Genomic DNA, 25,526 nt, shown 5'->3' with positions numbered 1-25,526 from the left:
AGTAACTTTTTTTTTGTGTGTGGCTTAAGAGACTTTCTGAGACTATTGGGAAAGTAATACTTTAGATTTCTCTCTCATTGTAGTTTGCTCTCTGGCTGTGTTGAAATCATTATTGAATTTTAAAATTAAGTCTCTTAATTACCCTTTCTCTGTTACTCTAGGTTAGATAAAGGAGACTATCTTCTTGGTGTGGATTGCTGTCTTTGATAAGAACATGTCGTCCATCTTGCCATTCACTCCACCAGTTGTGAAGAGACTGCTGGGATGGAAGAAATCAGCAGGGGGATCTGGAGGAGCAGGGGGAGGAGAGCAGAATGGACAGGAGGAGAAGTGGTGTGAGAAAGCAGTTAAAAGTTTGGTGAAGAAGCTAAAGAAAACAGGACGATTAGATGAGCTTGAGAAAGCCATCACCACTCAAAATTGTAATACTAAATGTGTCACCATACCAAGGTAAGTGTTCAAAAAGAATTTGATGGCATGCTCTGGACATTTGCTTAGAGGGATCTAGAGGAAAGTTACTGAGAGTTTATTGACTTTACAGCCATCTATAAGCAGTGCTTATTAAAATATGACAGCTATTTTTGACCTGTCATAATAATTTTGTTTTACTAGTTAAAATTTGTCTATTTTATAAATCATTTTCTTGAACAGTGAGAAGGTTTGACCAGGCTAAATGAAATTCTTGGATTTTGTTTTATTTTCAGTCTTCATTTACTTGTCTTACCTAAATGCTTCATTGTATGTTATCCTAATTCCTGTGATTGAATGAAAATTCATATGCTTTTTTTAGTCCTTTCAGCAGTAGTTGAAAATTTCTTCCCCTTTGGTCATAACTTCCTTTGTTAGGAGTTACGACTATGAACACGGTGATGCATGTTGGAGTTTTGTATAAGGTACAGCATTACCCCCATTCCCAAAAGGCCAGTTTTGTGAGGCAGCTTTTTAGATACCGGGAGTATTGTTTTTGAACAACCAATTACTTTAGAGATTGAATTTATGTCAGAGGTTCTAATAATGTAAATATAATCTTTTATAGCTAGCATTCTAGTCAAAAATAGCTTTTAAAAATCAAGTAGCAAGTGGCTTTTAAATGTTTTACTGCTTCTGTGTGTGTAATATTTGAAATTGTTATACAGAACAACTTTCCAATGAAATCTGGGAAATGCACACTGGAATTCATAATACAGTACTGCAAACCTATGTACTTTCAGATACTAATAGACTGCTTCCTGCTTTGCTTGGTAAATTAGCTACTTCACTTATTTCATGAATATTGTAAATGAGTCATTTCTCTTTATTTGTTCTTTTGTTCCATGCATGCTTATGAGTATTTGCTTTGTGCACCATACTCTTTCTAGATACATGGAATACAGAGATGAACGAAACAAAATTTCTGCAGGATAGACACAGTAAATGAGTGGACAAATTAATTTGAGGCGATAATAAGTGCAAAGAAGATAATGACTAGGTTATTAAAAAATTGCTTTGATTTGTGACACCAGTTCAATTTTGAGAAGTAGATGCTAGCTGGGGGAAGAGTTCTCCAGGCAGACAAGAGTCAGGATGAAGACACGATAGGAGAAACTGTATTGGACTGGAGGGGCTAAAAGCTCAGTAGAGGAGGGCTATGGTAGTTATAATACAAAATGAGTTGCAAAACTTTAAGGCAGAGTGTGTAGGGCACTGTGGGAGCATGGATCTAGTCTAAATATAATAGAAATCAGAAAAAAGATCAAGAGATAATTACATTTTTATCTTACAGAAATCACTCTGGTTACTGGTGGGAAGATTGTGTGTGTGGGGGGGGGGGGGGGAGAAGGAAGCAGGGACATAAGGAAATAAAGTAGACTAAGTGGAATAAGATAGAAGCTGTGCTGACATGACCTGGTAGTTGTGTTAACACTTTCAAGTGGATGGGTTTGACCTGCATTTTATTTTTATTTTTTATTTGTTTTGCTTTTTGGGTCACACCCGACGATGCACAGGGGTTACTCCTGACTCTGCACTTAGGAGTTACTCCTGGTGGTGCTCAGGGGACCATATGGGATGCTGGGAATCAAACGTGGGTCGGTCGTGTGCAAGGCAAAAGACCTACCCACTGTAGTATTGCTTCAGCCCCTGACCTGCATTTTAAATGGATAAACTTTGCTAATGAATTGGTTAAGATTAGTTTTTCATTGCATAGTAGTGTCTGACAGTAACTTATTTATTAAGTATTGATTGCATGTACTTAAGATAACCTCTTCCTTACTGGAGTTAGAGTCTTTAAGGTGCCAGAGCAGTGGACAGTATAGTGGACAGGGTGCTTGCCTTGTGCATGGCCAGGCAGTTTGTTGCCCACATAGGTCCCCCGAGCCCCACCAGAAGTGAATCTTGAGCACAGAGCCAGGAGTAAGTCCTGAACACTGCTGGGTGTGACCCAAAAGCTCCTTCCACCACCTTCACCCCTCACCCCCTGCTGCAGGTAGTCTTTGCTCTTCATTTGCTTGTTAGTAGTGGAGATAAACTTTAAGAAATAAGAAAGATTAATTTTATAAGGTGTAGTGGTGTGGTAGGTACTATGGAAGGTCAGTGTGCTCCAGGGCATGTGTTCGAAGTTGGAGAACTTTGGTCTCAACAGCTTGTAAAAAGTTTCCTTCTTGGAAAAGATTTGTGCACTAGTTAAGTCTTAGTGGATGTAAAAGAGGGATTTAGTCAAGAGAAATTTTATTTGTCTGGAGTGGTATTATGGCATTTGAGAATGTGGTAGCAGGGTTTTATTGAAAGGGTTCTAAGCCACTTCCGTATCTTGGGAGGTAAAACCTGGAAGGACTGAATCTGTAGGCACTGTCACCAGCATGTGATGCTGGGGAGTTGTTGATAATGTGTGATGGGTGAGAGAAGATACTGAACAGTTGGGAGAAAAAAGACTTAGAAGTCTCATTACTTTTAAGTATTGAATCTGTCTGTGGGGAGGAAAATGGTTCTTGAATCTCTTAAGAGTGATGTCAGGGAAATGAGTTATGTCTTTGTATTATGGGTTAACAATCTCCTTCAAGGAAGACAGGGAGCCTTGTTTTTGCAAAGCTTCATCTAAGAATTAAATTGCCTATGTAGTAGAGTTATTGACTGAGCCAGCAGAACCTCTTGAGTAGAGCTATGCAGTTCTGTTTTGCAAGGAGGTAGTAGGCTGCAGTTTGATGAATAACATGTGCGGGTGTGGGTATTTAAACTATGGAGGTCATCTTTGTCATAGTTCTTTACTTTTTTGTTCCTCCTATAAAAGCCTATCTTAAAAATATGTCTCCCAATATAGTGCTTTTTCATCACTAATTTTTTTTTTCTCTTCTTTAACTGATGAATGAAAATAAGATTGTGTGTAATCTTTTTCTCTATCAGAAGTTCTTGAAGCTTAGAAATTTGCTTATCTAATTTGGAGGTTACAAGAAATGTTATATTTGTTAGTGTTGGTTGCTGTCTAAAATTAATTTTAGACTTTCTGCACTGTAGTTTGGTGCCATAAATTCTAGTTTCTTTTTAGAAGCAGAACAGTTTATTGTATCAGATTGAGTTGTTTCTCAGGTGTTAAATATCTTTTAACATTTAACTATATTACTGGTTACTATATTGTTCGATTATATTGTTTCATAATAATTTAAATATAGTTTATGATTAACTTATGATCACTATATTGATTGTATATGATCATATAATAATACAACACACTGTAAAGGGTGGGGTAGGAATTGGGATGAGAAGGTCTATTAGATAAATAAAACCATATATTAAAATATGACAAAATTGCAAGTAATTTGCTATAATTTTAATTAAATCAGTGAGATTCACAGTTGCAAAGTTGTCCATGATTGGCTTTTAGTCATACAATGTTCCAATACCAGTCCCTTTATCATTGTACATTTCCCACTACCAATGTTCCCAGTCCCATGTGTGTCCCCCCCACCCCAGCCCCAGCCTCTGGCAGGCACTTTCACTCGCTCGCTCACCCTCCTCCTCATGTTATATAATTCTTTAAGGTTTTACAAACCTAAAATGAATAAGTTTATGAGGAACTTGTAATTTAAAAAAAAAAAGGCAAGTGTTTGTCCTTACTCTTTTTGTTTCATTGACTTAATGAGTTTCTTCTCTATTACCCTGTTATAGTGGGACTAAATTTAGGGCAGAAGCATTCCCTTCACATTATTACGTCTTCATAGTTTTCCTTTGAAAGGATAGACCATATAATTACACACATATGTGACTGCTGTATCTTTCCCACTGTTCTGAGTGGTAGAAAGTAATATATTAAACTGCAGTGAGCCGAATAGTATAAAGTTTCATGAAGCTTTTTGATCTCAATGTATTTCAGTATTGAAAGATAGACAAAAATTAAAATTGAAGTTGGTATATAGGTAAAACATCAAACAAGAGGAAACAATAGCTATTTAATATGTAAATCTGTATAACAACGTAAAGAGAAACCTGCGGCGGAGTTGGAGACAATAAAACTAAAGGTTTGGGGATGAGGTGTACAGTGGCAAGTTTTTGGACTTGGAACATTGAATGCTCAAAACTGATATTAACAACTTTGTAAGTCATGGTGCCTAACTAGGCAGTGGGGTCAGAGAGTTATGAAGTTTTACTAATTTTTTAGGAGAAAACAATCTTACCCATAATTTCTTTCAGCAAAGAAAATTTACCAAACTCATTTCACATCAGAATTAGGTGTGTATAGGAAAAATTTATATCACTCTTAGAAAAATCGATGTAAAACTTACAAATGAAGAGAGTCTGGAGTTACTCAAAATAGAACTATAACATAAATATTAGGGGAGAATGATACAACATAGATATTATGTCAGAAATATTATATTCGTAACAAATACTAGAAATCCGCTCCTTACAGAAAAGCACCTGTGATTCAACTCGACTTAACATAGAAAAGTCTAATATGAGGTCTTTCATATTATTTTTGTTCATATTTGAGAACTTTGATCTTGATATAGAAAGAACTTTCTATATAATTTGTTATTGATGCTAGGAAGTTTGAGATAGGAATTTTTTAAACTAGACAAAATATACTTCTAAAATGTATACCACTAGAATGAACCTTCTAAAATGAACTTCACTTCTAAAATGAACCTCTAGAGAGAAATACACCCATTTATTATTAATGGTTATTTGTGGATAGAAAAAGAATTATCTTGTAGATTTTCATTAATATTTATGTAGGAAGTACAGTTAAATGTATAACTAGGGTGATGGTTAGGCATTTTTTTTTTACCCTTCTAAGTCAGTTTTTCTTTAAGGGCAGTTCTCTTTCAGTGTAAAAGGATAGATAACTTAAGAGCGTGATCTGTGTACATGATTAAAATTATATATGAGAAGAATGTCTCCTGCCCCCTTTTTAACCAAACTTGTCACCTAAATTCTCTCTTAAAAGACAATTGTTTTGGGGCTGGAGTGATAGCACAGCAGGTAGGGCGTTTGCCTTGCACGTGGCCGACCTGGGTTCGATTCCCAGCATCCCCGGACACCGCCAGGGGTAATTCCTGAGTGCATGAGCAAGGAGTAACCCCTGTGCTTTGATGGGTGTGACCCAAAAAGCCAAAAAAAAAAAAAAGACAATTGTGTTGGCACTGAATGTATCCTTTCAGGATAATGGTCTTCTTTTAGTGCTGCTTGTGATATTTGGATTTCATTATCTTCTAAATATTTAAACATAAAAATTTTGGAGTAAACTTTGTGTAGTCAGCTTTTATTTCTGGTTGAGCTAAAGAAAACTCTTTAAATACAAAGTATGATATGCAAGTCTTTATTTGGGTGGGGAGGCAGGGGTTGTACCAAACCTGGCTCTGTGCTTGGTGGTTCTTGAAGGGCTTGAGATCATGCAGTGCTCTGCCTAAGATTGAACATTCCCATGTGCTCAAAAAAATCATGTGAGCAGAGCATATGCTCAGCCCTTTAAGTTAGCTGTCTAGCCTGTTACCAAATTCTTTGAGGTCTTTTTCATTATTTGAGGAGGGAGTAATTCTCTTACTTGTAAACAGACATAAATTATGTATCTTTACGTTTTCTATATATGAAGTACTATAAGGAGGGAATTATTAATTTGAAGTATGGTAACCTCTTGAGCCAGCTTCTTGAGTACTGATTAATGTGGATTCTGGGGCATTTGACGGTTTTCACTATTTCCTCATCTGTAAAGAAGGTAGTGCTGAGTGCTTTCACAGTACTATTCTGGGTCCTTTGAAATTGTATAAGTGAATTTTGTTTACAGTAGGCACTGTAGCTATGAATATGATTGGTTTGTAATATTCACCAACATCCCAGGACTTTATTTTCCTTCCTTCACTTACCTTAAATTGTAGGCTTCAGTGTATTGTCTCATTTGTTTAGAAAAAGCTTCTGCCAGACAACATTGCATTATGCATAATTTAGTTTATTCAGATGTATAACATTTATTCATAATGTCAGAACAGTGAAACTTTTTTTAAAATGTAAATTATACTGTAGGTTGTGGGTAATAGCTTACCTTTGATCAGTCTCAGCATCCAGTGTGTTCTGTTTGTCAATTGTGAAAGTACTTTGTACTGTAAGTTGTGCAAGTATTTCTGATGAGGTCTTGAGTCCTGTGAGACAGAGTTTGAAGGGCACTTTGCAAGAGAAGCACTTTGCTCTGTTTTATGGGTAGAATTTTTGTAGAGAGCTCCTGCTTCAGGACACTGATATTCAAGCCCCCTTATAAACATATGATTATAATCATAGCTAGAACAGTTTTTACTTTGAGATTTTGGATTTGCCCCCCTCTTCTCCCCTCCCCCCATCCCCCCCACCACCACGCAAACACACACACACACACACATACACACACATACAGAGAACCTTGTGCTTAGGAGCTCTTCCTAATTCTGATTGGGTTGCTCTGAAGGGTTTCAGGGGTGGGGGTTGAGGGAAAGGGATGAAGGGATGGGATGGGGTGGTGTTACCACAAATGGATTCTGGGTCTCCTGCCTGCGAAGCATATGCTTCAGCTATTTAAATTACAAATCTCGCCCACCTAGAATATTTTTCATTATTTAATTTACCAAGAGAAAAAAGTCCACCTATTCTAGAGCCTTTGTTTCTTTATAATATTTTGCTGAATTATACCCAGATTAATTTATCTAATTTTGACATTTAACGTGATATAATAAGCAGCATCCCCACTTTTCGTATTCTATTATTGACCAGCCTGGACTTGACATAGCTAAAATAGTAGGCATTTGAAATTATAATCTGTATACTATATACTGTCCTCCCGTTGTTCATCGATTTGCTCGAGCGGGGGCCCAGTAACATCTCCATTGGAGACTTTGTTGTTACTGTGTTTGGCATATCGAATACATCACGGGTAGCTTGCCAGGCTCTGCTGTGCGGGCGGGATGCTCTTGGTAGCTTGCCGGGCTCTCTGAGAGGGGCGGAGGAATTGAACTCGGGTCGGCCATGTTGGCTGCATCATCTTACATTTTTTAATCATTTTTGGCCTTTTTTTTAATTGTTAGGGCTGGGGTGCAGGTTGCGCCATACCTGATGACTTGGTGATGCTCAGGACATACTCCTGGCTCTGTGTTCAGGGATAACTGGTTCTCAGGGGATCATATATAGTGCTGCGAACTAAATCAGATCAGCCATGTGCAAGGGGCAAGCACTCTACCTGCTGTACTATCTCTCTGACTCTTCTTGGTCCTTTCTACTCTTGTCTGGAACATTCCAGCTTGCCAGGATCATTCCTCTGTGGTTAACAACATCACGAGAAGATCATAGTACTGGGGACAATTCAGCCATATCATTTACTTGTTCCTGCTTCCTGTCTTGTAGTAGAATGTCTCCAGGCTTATCTGATGTAAGTAAAGGTAACTTCACCCATAGGACCTGAAACTAGTATTACACGTAGACTTTGTAGGTGGACAATAATCATAAACACCAATGTAGGATATTCTGCAGTTTTGTTTGAATCTTACCTTCTACTTAAGCAAAATTGACTAAATTCCACTTGGATCTTATGCTCTGATCTCTTTAGTTTTGGTTTGGGGCTACACTTGACTGTGCTTAGGATTTAGCTCTGTGCTGAGGGAATCACTCCTGGCGGGACTCAGGAGAATATGGCATGGTGGGGATTGAATCTGGGTCAGCCACGTTCCAGGCAAGTGCCCCACATACTCCAATCTCTCCTGCCTGTGCTCTTTTTGTTGTTGTTGTTTTGGTTTTTTTTTTTGTTCCTCCATTTGTGATATTTTTCTATGGACCTGATTTTTGAGTTTACGAATCCTATTGTATGCGATCTAGTCATCTGTTAAACCATTCAGTAATTTTTTTCTTTTTTCTTCCCACTTCCCTTGGACTACTTCCCCCTTGCTGCTTGTGTTCATTCCCCACTCCCTACCCCCAGCACACGTGGGTAGTTAGGGTTATTTTAGGACTTGCACAGCTCTGGGGGCTAAGCTCAGGATCTCAGGCTTGTCCTGGGTACCATGGTCCTTCAGGAGACCATATAGTTCTGATGATTGAATCCAAGCAATCCCATTCTCCCCTTGAGCTATATACCTTTGAGTCAACTCTGATATCTAGTTCATCTCTGGATTTGCTTCTATTTTGACTTTTTGGATCATCACTCACATTTTCTACCACTTTACATGTTGAGTGATTTTGGCTATATGTTACATTATTGTATATGTGAAAATTATAGGATGCTCCGAGCAGGGACCATATCTAGTGAAGGTTGAGGCATTTCCTGTTCAGCGTGTGGCCTTCCAGCTTTTCACACGCCAGCCGTGGCTTTCAGAAAATGAAGGGAAAATGCAGGATTGTGCAGGTGAAACCCTGCAATCTCACAGACCTCTTCCCTCTTCTCAGGGGACACTGGGGGTCCCGACTCCGAGACACGCAGGGGACTGTGTCGAAAATCAGCAGGCTTCTCTGGGTCATGAAGTTGTGTCTGTGTGGCAGGACACAGAAGTTTTTGCCCTGGTGGCTCATGTGTGTCAGCCTCAGGGCTCCCGCCTTGGGGGGGCAGGGGGAGCTCGGAACTCGGGAAAGTTCCCCTTAAGTCCAGCTTTGTACACAGCAGAGCAGTGGCTGCGTACTCAAGAGATAGTGGGGAAAAAGAAAAATGGTGCATTTTTATAAAACTTGGTTTAAAAAATGGTATTTCAGCCTGTACTTTCCCAGTAGTGCAGTCTCAGAATACATACATGCACTGGAATCTCCTCCCCTTCAGGTTTCTGTGCTGGCTTTGTGTTGTGTCGCCATTTCCTGTATAGTTTACTCCTATCCTTCCTGTCCTTTCTAGTATCTGCTTCCCCCCTTTTCCCTCTGGGCACTCTTTCTCGTCTCTTTGCATGGGCCTTTTGAGGCTTGACTCTGGCTTGGAAGGAGTACTTTTAGCAGATGTCTGCAGATCTCTGGTTCGCCCTTCACCTAGGTTTTATCTCCCTCAGCATCTCATTCAGCCTTTTTCTTGGACATGGTGGTGATGGTAGCACCAGGGTTGGTGACATGATGTAGATGTTGGACACTGGGATTCAGTTGTGTGTGCTTGGGTAGGTCCAGGGGCACCCCCCTTTTTTTCCCCAAAAGTTGTGTTTTTGTTTATATATTTTTTCCTGCATCAAGCCTGAACCTCAACCTATTGCCAAATTGACCTGTCATTCTAGGCTCTGCAACTAAATTACAGTTTGTGGAGGAGGTCTGTATTCGAGATCTTCTTTGAGGAGTGCATGGCGCATGGTGTGGCATTGTCTCTTTTATTCATCCAAATTGGGAGCTTTTGGAGAACTACTTACTTTGACCTGTGAGTCGTGCTCCTATTTGAGCACATAAATAGACTGGTGTTCAACTTAACGCTAGAAAGCACGAGTTGGTTGCAGCTGCCTAAAGGGAATGACCCTCAGAATTTGATGGGTCAAGGATCAGATAGATCCTACGAAGGTCATTGAGATTGTTTTATTTTGAAAAGACCAAGAAACCCAGCTTTTTGAACATTAAAGTGACCCAAGTTCTCTACCAGGAACTAACTGCAGGTAGGAGAATCAGTATTTGGGTTTCTCACTTACCAGGTAGGTTTCCTTGTCTCTCCCATCACCACGTAACTAATTTACATCAGATTTCAGCCATATAAATCCTTTAGGTTTGTAGTGGTTTCCTCTAAAACCCCCCTCTTTCTGCTATTTCAGATTAGACACGTCTTAAATAATAACTGGAGAGTTTTGGAGAAGGTGGATTTAGCAAAAATAAGTGAGAGAATAAGGTGGTTTAGATCGGGATTTGGTTTCCAGGACCTCATAGTTCCCCCAGATACTACTGGGAGTGACCTCCAAACACAGAGCAGGAGCACCCTCCCAAGCATTACTGGGGGTGCCTCATAGCCCACCAAAGAAAGAAACTCCAGTTACAGCTTCTGCGACTGTAGAGATGTGGCTAACCCTGATTTGATTGTAGCACATGAATTTCTGAAAAGAGATTGTTTTTATTTATTTGTACCTAGAGGTACAAATAAATACTTGTACCTAGGGCTGTACCTAGAGTTACTCAGGGCTTAATCCTGGTTCTATATTCGGGGTTCACTTTTGGTGGGGCTCAGGGAAACATTCAGTGCCAGGAATCAAGACCAGGCAGGATGTATGCAAGGCAAGAGCCCTGCTCACTCTACAGTTTTTTCTGGTCCATGACATTTATTGGTAATACATATGTTTGGTTATAACTCCAACAACCAACCCATCTTTTTGAGATTTTATGCAGAAAGGAGGAAAACAGTTTGACAAGAATTTTGTTTTAGGGCAACATTAAGAGAGAGGAGCTCCCTAAGTCCAGCTTCTTGAAGGAGCAAAAGCTTTCCATGGTATAGGGGGGGTACTTGTAAGCAGGATCCTTCAACTGTGTTTTCTGAATAAAATGATTATCAATGATACCTGTGAAATAATCCAATGGTACTTTATTTTCAAAGATAGAAAGCTATTATGTACTGGGGGAGTGGGAGTGCATGACGGGAGTCCTCCTGAACTATGCTAGGAGGACCTAAAGCCCCTTGCAAGTGATTCTCAACCACTTGGGGTAGAGATTGAGTGGCAAGGCCTGAGGATGCATGTGGTATTGCTCGAGGTCTGCAGTGCCAGGGTTTGCCCTGTAATACTTTGGGGCTTCCAGGGCAGTGTGTGCTGGGATCAAACCAGGGTCAGCCACATCTCTACAGTCCTAGAAGCCATAACTGAAGTTTTCTTTCTTTTTTGTGGGGAGGGGCACCCACAGCAATTCTTGGGGCCTTCTTCCTACTCTGTGCTTAGAGTTCACTCGATCTCCCCCAAAGGGTGTTTTGGAGGACCATTGAACCCAGGCTTCTCTTACATAAAAGTTTATACTCAGCTGCTATAAGCTTTCCCAGCTCCCAACTGGAGTTGTTTTTTTTTTAATGAAACTATGTTCATAAAAATTACTTAAATTAGAACTGAATTTTATAGCTTCTCCACCCCAGACTTCCCTGCTTTATGAACTTGCTTGTTTTTGTGGATTTATATTCATGTAAGAAGATAACATTTTGTGGAGTTCATGCCCAGTTCAGTCAACTTAATCAATGGCTAAATAAATAGCAGTACTCCTACATTTAAAAAAAGAAGAAAAAGAAGAAAACATTTTTCCTAATTTGGTTTACTCCCAAATTTGCTAGGGCTGGGTTGGGGGAGAGGGAAAAAAGGGAGGAAATACATATGCTAATGATGACACAAAAGTTCATAGTTAAATATTGAACGAAATTTATAATGCAGAAAAACTCCTTATAAGAAATCTTCCCTGTAGTTTTTATGGAGTACTTTGTAATTTTTATTTGAAAGTATAAACAGTACATTGGTGCCAGGGATGGAACATGGGCCTCCCTACTGCAAGCATGTACTCAGCTTAATTGAATTCTCTCTGGCCCTAGAAAACATTTTTCTAGGTGGGGAGTTGAGGAGTGGCCAGAGGGGTAAACGACACACTTGGCTATGCTCAAGCTCGGGGTGTGCCCCTAGTCTGTGCTCAGGGATCACTTCTGGGATTGACCCAGGGTTGGCCATGTGCAAGGCACGTATCTTACCTTCTGTACTATCTTTTTCAGCTCCCTATAAAACTTTTTTAATTATGACAGAGACTACATGTTAAAAATAAAATTTAGAATTCCGTCAGCTACTTATAAAATGAGTATTCTTGAGTCCATTTTAGTGATATGTCTTAGTAAAAGTTTCTGTTTTGGGAAGGACTTGAAATAATTCTGGAGAGCTATTTTTAGACTTGATATTTAAATCTCATGGATAGGGCCTATTTTGTTTGCATGGGAGACATTTTTAAAATGTGGAAATATCATCAAGACTCAGTCTTTTCAGTATAAAAGAGAGGAAGATGAAATTCTTTTTTCTTTTACCTTTTTTGGTTTTTGGACTCACCTGCTGTGCTCATGTGGTTGTGGGTTGCTCCTACCATTCCTCAGGAGACCATGCAGTGCCAGAGTTTAAACCCAGGACCTCAGCATGCAGAGTATTCCCTCTAGCCTTTTGAGCTGTGTCTTTGGCCCAAAATACCTTTTTGATCATTATTCAATCCTTCGATGTGCTTCTGAAGAGTTGTACTAAACCAAGGCTTAGGAATCACTGTCACTGTCCTCCCGTTGTTCATCGATTTGCTTGAGCAGGCCCAGTAACGTCTCCATTGTGATGTTGTTACTGTGTTTGGCATATCGAATACATCATGGATAGCTAGGCTTAGGAATATCAATTTTATTTTTATAGAACTCAACTATGAAGGTATTTTATCTTTCTGATTTTAATTTGGGATTGGTTCTGCCAAATTACTGGTTCAGAAAGAACTCCTAACAGAATAGTTAACAAAGTAAACTTCAGTCTCTAGCACTGTCCTCCCGTTGTTCATTGATTTGCACCAGTAATGCCTCAAAACAAATTGTGAAACTTGTTACTATTTTTGGCATACCGAATACATCACGGAGAGCTTGCCAGGCTTTGCTGTGCGGGTGAGATACTCTCAGGTGGAGGAATCGAACCTGGGTTGGCCGCGTGCCAGGCAAATGCCCTACCCGCTGTGCTATCACTCCAGCCCAATATACAATAAGAATAATGTCATAATTATTGTCAGTAAGAATTATATCAAGATTAATGCCAAAATAGCAATTCCAGATTTGTTTATTATAATATTCAAAACTTACATCACCTGTTGACCAGAGGCATTTGATAAATTTCATCAATCAAGATAAACACTTGGCAAACTCAGAAATGTAGCTGTACCCTCAGCCCAATCAAGGAGTATTAGGAAAAAAACTAAAAATAACCTTAATTGTAAAATAGCATGTATTTCACAAGATTAAGAATAGGATAAAGACTCACCCTTGAGTTTCTAGTTCAATGATCTAGAGGAGGATCTAGCCAATGCAGTGAGGAAAACACAAAATATGTAAAGGTCTGAACAAACAAACAAAATTTGTGCATTTTTTTGGTTGTAACAAGACTTTACTATGTAAGGCACCTCAAAGAAAAAGAAATACCACTAAAGCAAATGAGTAAATTTAGCACCATCTTTTTATACTGATTTATCAGACTCGCTTTAAAAAAGATTTTTAAAAAATGCTGGCAGCATACAAATGAAAGTGATATTAAGAAAGTAATTCTATGAATAGTAACAAAACTAAAGTGCTCTGGACACTTAAAAAAAAAAAATACGTCCTTCACGCCCTACCGAGGTCACCAGTTGCCCCCCACGAGCGGCTCCCCAGCACGGCCACAGCCCCAGAAGCACAAGGGCTTAATGCAGAACCCAGCAGCTTGGAGCAGAAAAGTGAAAGGACTATGCGTTAATCCAGGCAATCATTTCTGCCCGGAGGGGAAAGGGTGTTGCTCCCTTCCGCCCTCCTCCCTCTGGAAAGAAAGATGGCGGCCACATGGGAGCCTTGTGGACAGCAGGTATGAGCCGGGGGTGTGGGGGCGACTAAAACCTCATGGGAAGGGGGGCGTTCCGGTCCGTCCTTCACGCCCTACCGAGGTCGCCAGTTGCCCCCCACGAGCGGCTCTCCAGCACGGCCACGGCCCCAGAAGCACAAGGACTTAATGCAGAACCCAGCAGCTTGGAGCAGAAAAGTGAACGGACTATGCATTGATCCAGGCCATCAAGTCTGCCGGAGGGGAAAGGGTGTTGCCCCATTCGCCCTCTCCTCTCTGGAAAGAAAGATGGCGGCCACATGGGAGCCTTGTGGACAGCAGGTATGAGCCGGGGGAGTGGGGGCGACTAAAACCTCATGGGTCGGGGGGCATTCCGGTCCGTCCTTCACGCCCTACCGAGGTCACAAGTCGCCCCCCGCGAGCGGCTCTCCAGCACGGCCATGGCCCCAGAAGCACAAGGACTTAATGCAGAGCCCAGCAGCTTGGAGCAGAAAAGTGAACGGACTATGCGTTGATCCAGCCCATCAAGTCTGCCGGAGGGGAAAGGGTGTTGCCCCATTCGCCCTCTCCTCTCTGGAAAGAAAGATGGCGGCCACATGGGAGCCTTGTGGACAGCAGGTATGAGCCGGGAGTGTGGGGGCGACTAAAACCTCATGGGAAGGGGGGCGTTTCGCTCCGCCCTTCACGCCCTACCGAGGCCACCAGTTGCCCCCCACGAGCGGCTCTCCAGCACGGCCACGACTCCAGAACACAGAAACCAATTTCTTAACTATCTGACTTTCAGTAGAAATACTTCCAGGGTCAATAGGTAAAATAGCAGAAATCCAAAACCAACATTTAATTCTTGAACCCAGCTGTAGAAAGCAAATCACTTCACAATGCTTTTTCAGCATGTCTGATTTGGGGGGGGGTAAACTCTAAATAATAGTGGTGAATCTTTTATTGAAACAATCTAATCAAAGCGGATAGAGTGTTAACTAGAATTCATCTGCCTCACAGGGACGGGGAGGGGTGGGGGGTGGGGTTTTATTGGGGTTCTTCATGGGAAAAAATAAGTATTGGTAAAGGGAAATGTGTTTGATATTTGCATGACTGAGACATAAACCTGAAAGCTTTGTAACCTTTCCCACAGTGATTCAATAAATAAAAAAAAAAAATAGTACTAATATTATTGTCTTATACTTGCAATACTACAACATGCTCCCAATCCCTTAACCCCTGTCCTGTCCCCTGCTTAACATTCTCAGATCACAGTTCTGTTGAGACTAAGAAGTATTTTTCAGAGGCATTCAAGACTTATACATTTAAGTTTTACTTGCTGCTCCTTTTGTTTTTGTTTTTTTTGGGGGGGGGGGGGCAGACAAGGTACTTGGGCTCACAAATTATTTCAGGCTCTCTGCTCAAGGATCACTTTTTATAGTGCTTGGGGGGGGACCGTATGTGGTGCTTGTGGTAGGACCAGCATTAGCCTGGTGCAGGCAAGCACCCTACCTACTGTACTGTATCACTCTGGACTCCATAATTTTAAACCTTGAGAGAAATTTTGAAAGACCAGCTATGTATAGTTCTGCTTCTCATTTAATGGGATGTGCTGTTACCTGTTACTTGGGTAAATATGAACATTATCTAAGATTTAAAAAATCACAGAAAATTAAAAAATCTTTTATTTTTTCATTTTGGGTCATACTTTGTAGTGCTCAGGTTTTACTCCTATCCCTGAGCTCAGGGATTACTCCTGGTTGTGCTGGTGCTGGGGGATAGAACCTGAGTCAGCTGCATGCAAAGCAAGTGCCTTACCCACTGTACTATCTTTTTGGCCCAATTTTCTTTTTTCATTGCTCTTATCAAAGCATAAAATACAGGGTAGACAAAATTTTAATATAAAACCTACAATTTTCCTTGCCTAAAAAGGGAGTTTGGAGTTTGGGACAAGTGTTGAAGAGTGAAGGGAGAATCCCAGAATAAAGAGAGCCGAAGAAAGGGAGCCCCAGATTCTGCTTAACTTTACCAAATGACTGGATTGCCTTGCTTGAGGTAGAAACATTGCTTGACTTGTTCTCCGATAACCATTTGCAGTTTGGATGCAAATAAGTTAATTGCCCAATAAAAATAAAATTAACACTCATTGCAGGAATATAACAGAATCTAGTATCTTCGTGACATTGTGTATATAGTATTTAAAATAACTTAATATAGGAACAGAGAAAACATGACCCTTTCTCGATTAGACCAGTCCTGAGGTGTCGTAACGCTAGAACTACCTACCATGCTGAAAACACAAATGTGATGTGGCTGAATTGGTGGAATAGCTCAGTGGCTTCCAACAGATTCGATCCTGGTGCTAGTGTTTCCGCCAGGTGTGTTTTCTAGCAGCTATGCTGTTGGAGTCTGGCAGTGCTGGTGTCCGTGTTCTCTGGTCCTGAATTGGTTCTTGCTGCACCACAGTTTGTGCTGTTGAGCATCGCTAAGAGATGTGCAAGCACCATAGCTAGCAAATGTAATGCCTAGTGAGCACTATATCAAGTTGTGCTTGCAATCCCTGGTATCACAGCCACAGTGGAAGGAAGAGGGGAATAAAAATGCAAACTAAGGGACCAGAACAATAGCACAGAGGGTAGGGCGTTTGCCTCGCACGCAGCCAATATTTCCAACACGAGTTCGATTCCTCCGCCCCTCTCGGAGAGCCTGACAAGCTACCGAGAGTATCTCGCCCACATGGCAGAGCCTGGCAAACTACCCGTGACGTATTCGATATGCCAAACACAGTAACAAGTCTCACAATGTTACTGGGCCTGCTCGAGCAAATTGATGAACAGCGGGAGGATTGTGACAGTGACAGTGATGTATGTTAAAGAATCGTCCAGTGATACTAAAATTTACCTGGAATTGTGTTAGAACCTAGTATATCCAAAATAGTCATGAGAAGGAACAACAGATCTTTAAACAATCTATCTGGCTTTAGGACCTGCTTGATGTCACAGTAATCAGAGTGTGGTTCTGGCATAAAAACAAATAATGCTGAAATAGGCAATTACTGGGTTATTTGCTATCTTCTAGAGATGCTATTTTTTAAAATTTTAAAAAAAATTTTAATGAATCATCGTGAGATACATTTACAGATTTACAGACTTTCATAATTGCATTTCAGTCGGTCAATGTTCAAGTACCCATCCCTCCACCAGTTCCCATTCTCCACCCCCAGTGTTCCCAGTATCCCTCTGCCCACCCCCACCCTTTCCCACCTCCTGCCTCTGTGGCAGGCACAATCCCTCTTTCCCTCTTATTCTCTCTGTCCTTTTGGGTGTTATGGAGATGCTAATTTTTTAATTTAAGGCCAGAGAAATAGTACAGAGGTTGAGGCACATGTGGTTGACGTGCTTCGATCCCCAGCACTGCATATAGTTGGCAGAGTCAGAAGTAAGCCCTAAGCACAGCTGGTTGTGATCCCAAAACTAAAAAGAGGAAAAATTAATTGTTCACTATATCCTGTTAAGGACAATGTTGTCTCTCAAACTCATTTTTTTGGTGATGGGGGGGGGGGGGGAATAAACTGTCAGGAGGAAGGTGTTTTCTTTCTGTTTCTTATTCCTTATTTGTATGGTGATGATGACAGATGTTATTATAGAGGTTTTGTTTGTTGTGGGGGGAGGGTCACACGATGCTAGAGATTTCACCTCCATGTATTTGTTTCACTCCCAGCAGCTAATGGAACATGGGATGGGAAGGGGTGATGGGGAATATCCAGTGTTGGGGATAAAACCTAGTCCTTCATCATGCACAGCCTGTACTCCATCCCTTTGAACACACTGCCTGGCCTGGAGATGTTTAATTAAAACATTCAGCTCTTGATTTCTGAGCTATTTAAAATAAAAATGATAAACATACAGTCTTGTTGGTTATAAATAATATGAAAGGACTGTGTAAGTACCAATAATACTGATGCAGGGTTACAAGTATTTCTGTATGAGTAGTTTTTCTTGAGTTCATCATTTTTTTTTCCATCCATTTTTTTCTGAGCAGGAGACTCAAGTGAAATTTTGTTTGATGCTATACTGTTAATTTATTAGCTCCTTTAATTTTATTCAGTGTTCAGCATGCTTTATAATCTTTTCTCAGTGACAACCTGGACCATCGTTTTTTAACCTTCTCACACCTGTGAACTGAGAGAACCAAGGTGGTAGACCAGTAGTTTTCGACCTTTCTACACCTGCAAACCAGTGGTTGAGGAACTCTAGCCTAGATTGTAGCTTTCTTTACATTGTAAACTATATTACTGAGATAAGAAGTCATGAAAAATAGGAAAGGTAACAAGGAATATTTTGACACTGGTGGTTTGATTGCTGTAATGTATTATGCAAGTACTGGCAGGAACAGCAAACTTGGTTTAGTGGTTTATGATTTGGAAGTATAAACCTTTTAAGTTAATACTTTCCTTGAACTTTGCTCTCAATGCTTTCTTGCATCTCCTGATCATAAGTATGTGAATAAATACATATATCCTACAAAAATATCTTAGCAGACATGTCTGTTTGAATCAGTGCAAAGTGTTAATGTGATTTTACTGATACTTGTCACTAGGGTAGTTTGATAAAGATTTAACTATTGAGTGATCCTGGGATTAACTGCTAGCAACTGAAAGGCATAGAAACTTTGTTCACACACTTGTATCTTGATGGTTTTAGCTGCTGTCTCACCTTTCTTTCCCAGTTTTATATTATTTTAGTGAGGTCAGCCAGAAATTTACCCATTGATAGGGAGATTGCTATCTTTAAGAAATTATGTCCCATAAATAGAGCAGTAGGACTTCACATGGGATTGTAACATGTTTGAACTTGCTCATCTTTATCAATGCCTGTAGCATTGTTACTGAAAAATGTTGGTTTATTGCCCCTGTTAAAATATATAAATATTTTATATCAATTGCATTTAGTAAACTATTGGATATTGATCTGGCAGAAATTATACGAAGCGATTTTGCTTTTCAGTGTATTTGGTTTTTTTGCCATACTCAGTGGCACTCAGGGACTACTTCAAGCCTCCCTATTGAGCTTTCTTCCTGTTCCACTTCTTAGAGTTTTAAAAAATGTCCTGAAGTTAGATGGCCAAGTAAATTTAGGAAGTGTTGTGCTAGTGTATTGGTTGATGCTTTTCTCATTTGACTAATTCACAGAATTTTTATGGCCTTCCATTGCTATGTTTAAATAGAGTAAGCTTATGCGTATCATAAGATTTTTTTATACTTTATCATTTTTATACTGTACTAATGAAATTAATGAATGATGCTACTTTTATTCGTATTGATTTTTATATTACGATCATGATGCTGAATGCTACACTGAGTTGTTCTTTGGGGTTAGCATACTACCATGTGCCTTGTGGGAATGATTCAGTTCTCCTAGGAATTTTCTCTAAAACTACAATGAGACATAATTTATACAACACACCATGATATCATTCCGTTTTCTGGGGGTGTGATGTCATTACTTACATGTTAAGTTGAGTAGTCTCTGTAGTTACTCTTCTACATTTAGGTAGTTGTAACAGATCCATGATCAGACTAAAATGATGAAGCAATAGACTTATTATTTGTTTAGAAGATTTATGGAAGTTAATATTTACTCACTGAAAATGTAATTTAAAACTTTACTGCTGAAATTATAGGAGCGATAGCACAGCGGGTAGGGCGTTCGCCTTACAAGCGGCCAGCATGGCCGACCCGAGTTTGATTCCTCCGCCCCTCTCGGAGAGCCCGGCAAGCTACCGAGAGTATTCGGTATGCCAGACACAGTAACAACAAAGTCTCCAATGGAGACGTTACTGGGCCCGCACGAGCAAATCGACGATCAACGGGAGGGCCTTAACTATTATTAAGGTCCCCAAGGGTCCTTGAATTTCAGTCGTAGAAGTAGCTTAACCATTATTAAAGTCAAAGCTCAGAATGCTTAGTAGAGCAGAAAGAATTATTTAATACGATGTGTGCTAGAATCCTGGTCCTGCCACTGTTAAGTGTATGATCTTTATGAAATTATTTTATTACCCCTGTTAAGCACAGCATTCTCAAATTTCAAATGCTGGAATTATATTTTTAGTTTACAGATTACTGCGAGGTCTTTCGTTTATACTTTAGTTTTTTGGGAGCCATACCTGGCTATCCTCAGGGCTTACTCTGATGCTGCTCAGAAATCACTCCTGGAGGGAGACCATATGAGATGTCGGGGCTCGAACCCAGATCAGCTGTATGAAGTACTACCCATTGTACTATCTTTCTGACCTCTGGTACTTAGTTTACTTTAAATCTTATACAGTACCCGACATGTCATTGTTAACTTAGGAAGGAAGAATTTAAAACGTTTTCTTGATTTGAAGAGACCCTTTTACTGCAGCACTGCCCCCCCCCTTGAAAGATAAACATTTCAGTCACTTTGTTATTTCACACTCTTTCAGTTCTCCTGTCTGAATATTTTTCTGTTCTCCACTTGTGCCCCTTCGAGAACTTTATGGAATCCTTCAGTATCTGTTCTTTTGTGTTAAATATCTCCCAGCCAGATATTTCTGAGAGCTATAGCTGAGATCGTCCATGTTGTATGCATTAATACGTATATACATATACAAATATACATATATTCATACATATATGTTATATGTGTGTATGTATATATATGTAATATGTATAGATCTTTCAGTTACTGTTGTAGGATGTTGCTGAGATTATGATTGTAGTAGATTTGGGGGGGGGGGGGAATAGACCAAATAATATTAGGGAATTAGGGTAAATAAATACTAAGTTGCCTAAACTCTTAGTATCAAAAGGCAAAGGAAGCCATCCTGGTATACTGTGGATTCTTCAAAGGCTGGACAAATAAGTGGCAGAATGATAAAGAGGGAAAGTAATATCTTTGGGCCTTAATGATTTGCAATACAGATACTAAAAGCTTATCAGGTATATCTTTTTGCCTACTTTCAACATTCAGTTACTATCCAAAATGATCATTTCCAACTGTTATTGTCATACTGTTCCCTTCTCTATCCTAACTGACCTTTGTCCCCCAGACACTCAAAAGACAAGACCCAAAAAGCAAGTTTCCAATCATTGACTCCTGGTTTCTGTTTTCACTGGCCTTGAGTATTAGTCTCATACTATATATTTTTTTCTTATATGCCACAAATGAGTACTGTCATTCTATATCTGTCACTCTCCTTATGACTCATTTTACTCAGCATGTTGCTCTCCGTGTCCATTCATTTATAAGTAAATTTCATGACTTCTTTTTTCCTAATGGCTGTGTTGTAGTATTCCATTGTGTAGCTGTACCATAATTTCTTTATCCAGTTGTCTGTTCTTGGGTTGTTTCCAGATTCTGGCTATTGTGTATAGTGCTGCAGTGAACACAGAAGTACAGATGACATTTCTGCTGTGTTTTTGGACCCACATGTGTATTCCCGGAAGTGGTATTGCTGGATCAAATGGGAGCTCAATTTCTAGTTTTTTGAGGAGTGTTCATATTATTTTCTGAAAGGGCTGGACAGTTGACATTCCCACCAACAGTGAAGGAGAGTCTTTTTCTTCCTGCATCCACGCCAGCACTGGTAGCCCTTGTTTTTTTGAATGTGTGTCCGTCTCATCTCTCTTTTTTAAAAAGTCAAAGGAAGGGGCTCGAGAGATAGCACAGCGGGTAGGGCGTTTGCTTTGCATGTGGCTGACCCAGGTTTGACCCCCAGCATCCCATATGGTCCCCTGAGCACCACCAGGAGTAACTCCTGAGTGCAGAGGCAGGAGTAACCCCTGTGCATCGCCAGGTGTGACCCAAAAAGCAAAAAAAAAAAAAAAAGTTAAAAGAAAATTCTTTTTTTTTTTTTTCCTTTTTGGGTCACCCCCAGCGATGCACAGGGGTTACTCCTGACTCATGCACTCAGGTATTACTCTTGGTGGTGCTCGGGGGACCAAATGGGATGCTGAAAATTGAACCTGGCTTGGCCGTGTGCAAGGCAAATGCCCTATCCCCTGTTCTATATCGCTCCAGCCCCAGTCTCCCTGTTTTAAAAGTCAAAAGAAAATACTGTCTTCAGTGTTTACTTACCTACAAGGTTTTTTTTCTTTTTCATTTTCACAATTCAGGTTTTTTATCTGTTGGCAGTTCTCTTTATTTGGAGAACTTTTCTTTTGTATTTCTTTGTAAGGTCTTGCTAGATAGTAATTCTTTTGTTTAAAGTCTTCAACATACCTTTAGATTCTTTTGTGGAACCTATTTTTGTTGGTTGTATTTTATTTTAGTTATATTTTAGAGTTGAGGTTTTTTCACCTTTTAACTCCTGAAAAGATGTCCCATTGTCTTCAGGGTTTCATTCTTCTGATGAAAAATACTCATGTTTATCTCCTGACATGTATCATTCTCTTCGCCAAAAGATAAAATTTACATTGGTAGAATTTTTTTTTTCCAGTATTTGCTACAGTAGGATGAGAACATGGTTCCATTTTGTTCTGCACACAGATGACTGGGAACAGGGGAATAGGGAGGTACAAAATTACCCAGAAAGTGAGGAAAAGAGGTTTTCACTGTCAGCTTCTGTGTCTGCTAAACGCCATTGATAGAAGTTAGGCTGTAGATTTCCATCCTCCCTCCTCACTTGGAGCTGGAGGCGTTACCTGTCCTACTGATTGATTATTTTCTAAGGGAATGGCTTTTAGGTCTCGAAGAAAGACAAACCTGAGTTGGAGGAGCCACAGAGAGACAGGGAAGGTTTTACAATTGTAAGCTTTCTAAGTACATGTTCTGTGACCTGTGGAGGACGTAGAGATCTTGGGATCAGGTGCCTGTAGACAGGTATTGGTTGAGATAAATGGTAAATTGTTTCATCAGCCTTGAGCTTTTCTAGGTAGAAACTCAAGTCAAAAGAGTCTGGGTCATACCTGGGATGTAGCCTTTGGTTGCTGGCAGCCATTACTAGAGAGTTTAATCAAGTTTCTGATTGCAGGGGTTTAGGTGGAATCCTTATGCCAAGCATTTCTGTGGTCCTTATTCATTCAGAGTTGATTTTTTTCAGTCTTTTTTTTGGGGGGGGGGGTGCACACCTGGTAGTGATCAAGGTTTACTTCTGACTCTGCCCTCAGGGATCTTTTGTATGGTACTCAGAGAACCTTGAGGTTCTAGGAATGGCCCATACAAGACAGGCCTTACTGTATTATCTTCCAAGCACCTGCTCATCTTTTATTTTTAAAATTACATGCATGAGAGGTATATCCTTTGAAGTTTTGTTTTTAAATTGTTTTGTGTTCATTAAGTTCATAGATGTATAGGTTTAGTTTCCAACTAAAATTACAAAACTCCCAACAATTATTATCTCAAATATTATATGGCCTTTTTAAGACAGCATGTGTTACTGAAGCTGTTTATTTTATGTTCTCTTGTTTTAGGTCTTCTGATTAGATTATTCCTATTGATCTATCTTTAGATTTGCTAATCTGTTTTCTGTAACTTTAAGGCTAATGTTTTTGTGTCTGATTTTGTAATTTTCAGTTTTAGAATTTTCTAATTGAATTTTATAGTTTGCATTACTCAACTGAAATTCCCATGACATACCTACAATACTTTATTTTTTAGTGCTGTAAGGTAGTTTTTACTGAATGAATCTAGCTTAGAAAGATGTCAGGGTTGAGAAAGATGGGAACTGTGTTCAAGAGGGAACACAGGCATCTCCAGAGTGAAAATAAGCAAGCAGAGACATAGAGACAAGCAAGTCTGTTCTCCTTTGAACACAAACTTAAAAAGCCCATAGTAGTTACTTTAAAAGTATTGTCTGGGGCGTAGAGAAATAGTACAGCTGGTAGGCCATTTGCCTTGCATGTGGCTGACCCAGGTTTGATTTCTGGCATCCCTGCCAGGAGTGATCTCTGAGTGCAGAGCTGAGAGTAAACCCTGAGCGCTGTTGGGTGTGGCACCAAAGCCAAAAAATTAACCATTGTCTGGAGTCCTTGGGATATGAACCATGATAGAAGGTCCCGAGTTCGATTCCCTGTACTGTGCCTGCTCCCTAGCCAGTACATAGTCTAATACAAAAGTAGGCTTTAGTTGGCATTTTGCCAACCCTGGTTTTCCATCCCATAGCACAATATATGAGCACCACTGGGAATGATCCGTGAGCATAGAATTTTAGGACTAAGCGCTGAGCACTGCCAGGTATAGCCACAAAACAAAACTATAAATAAATGAACTATCCCCAGATAGTTTCTTTTATTTTGGCTTTTGTATTGTACAAATGAAAGATAAATTTGTGCAGCCTTAAAAGCCAGCAAATCTTGTAAAATAGGGTGTAGGAAAGTATCTGGAAGTGTTTTTTTTCTTTTTTTCCCTTAATTGCCCAGTACTATAGTTAATGTAAACTCCAACAAAACATGGCAGAATTGTACCTGAGGCTTAGGTACTGTGAAAGAGGACCTGTAACGCTGAAACTAAGCCTGGAAGCTGGTGCCAGTCACCACCACCCTTTAAATGCTCTCACTCGGATGGAATAAAGTAGCTGGAACCTAATCTCTCATTTGATTTTTATTTTCAAAAGTTGTTCTGAAATGTATCTTATTTCTTTTGAAATTTTGATTTTGTAATATATGGGTAAAATAATAGAGTTTCAGAAATTATCTTTGACTCTTTAGGTGAGGGGGGCAGGGGGAAGTCATACCCTGCAATGCTCAGGAATTGCTCCTGCCTGTGCTCAGGACAGTACGGGATGCTGGAGATTGAACCTGGGTCTGTTGCATGCAGGGCAAACTCCCTACCCACGGTACTGGTCGCTCAGGCCCAGTTTTCTTTTTTTTTATGTACTGCTATTTATTCAGCCACTGATTAGCTGATTGAATTGTCTAGCTGTATCTTTGACTCTTTATTTTAATGCACCTGAGAGACCACGGCAGTTCAAATTCCTTTCCAGGCTACCTTTTAAGTGCTGCTTCTTCCCTTCGCCCACAGATGAGAAGTCACTTTGAAGTGAACTAGTGGCAGGGAAAATAGGGAGAATTGTCCCTGGAACGCCCATGATCTTTCTGAAAAGAAATACTGAAGGAAAAAACCAGGGATTCTCTATATGTGTCTTTCAGGCATATTGATACTTAAAAAGCTAGGTATTGCAAATTTTTTTATATTCTTTAAAGAATTTGGTGCTTTTATGGATTTTTTTTTGTCTTTATAGTAATTGGTTGAAACTTTAAGATATTGTGCCATATCAAATGACTTCAGAGTCCACGTCCATGTTCTCCGTAGTAATAGAACACTAATTGTTAGTAAACCTGAGTCTAAAAATGTATCTCAATCAAATAACCTGAAAATCTTAACTGTCAAAATGTATCTATTTTAATTGAAATTTTGTATTTTAAAAGTACTAGCTGTTTTAAAAATTGTCATGTTTTGATTAAAAAGACTAGATTAAAAGGAAGTACTGTAAGACTAATGGCTGTTAGATTTTTTTTTGTCGTGAAGTGAGGAAATTGGACAAATAGGTATAATTTCATTAATGTAGAGAGCATTGAAGTTCACATTTTAAAAACATGATCATAACTTATCTGGAGTCACATGTTCCATTTTTACTGGCTTCCTTCATATAGAAAAT

General features: G+C 39.8%; 1 protein-coding gene across 5 annotated transcripts in view; it reads left to right on the top strand.

The window, feature by feature from the left end:
* Nucleotides 1-25,526, top strand: part of SMAD2 (SMAD family member 2) — a 71,886-nt gene that overhangs the window by 23,884 nt on the left and 22,476 nt on the right. For all 5 annotated transcript variants that reach the window (XM_056138155.1, XM_056138151.1, XM_056138153.1 and 2 more), the window contains exon 2: nt 162-450. In XM_056138155.1, coding sequence (XP_055994130.1) covers nt 215-450 — 236 coding nt within the window. In that variant the 5' untranslated portion in view covers nt 162-214. The remainder of the gene's footprint in view (nt 1-161; nt 451-25,526) is intronic.

The sequence above is a fragment of the Sorex fumeus genome, unplaced genomic scaffold (genome assembly GCF_029834395.1).
Source record: "Sorex fumeus unplaced genomic scaffold, SorFum_2.1 ptg000128l, whole genome shotgun sequence".
NCBI classification, from domain to species: Eukaryota; Metazoa; Chordata; class Mammalia; order Eulipotyphla; family Soricidae; genus Sorex; species Sorex fumeus.
Note: the sequence above shows the minus strand (reverse complement) of the source record. Positions and strands in the feature narration are given on the sequence as shown.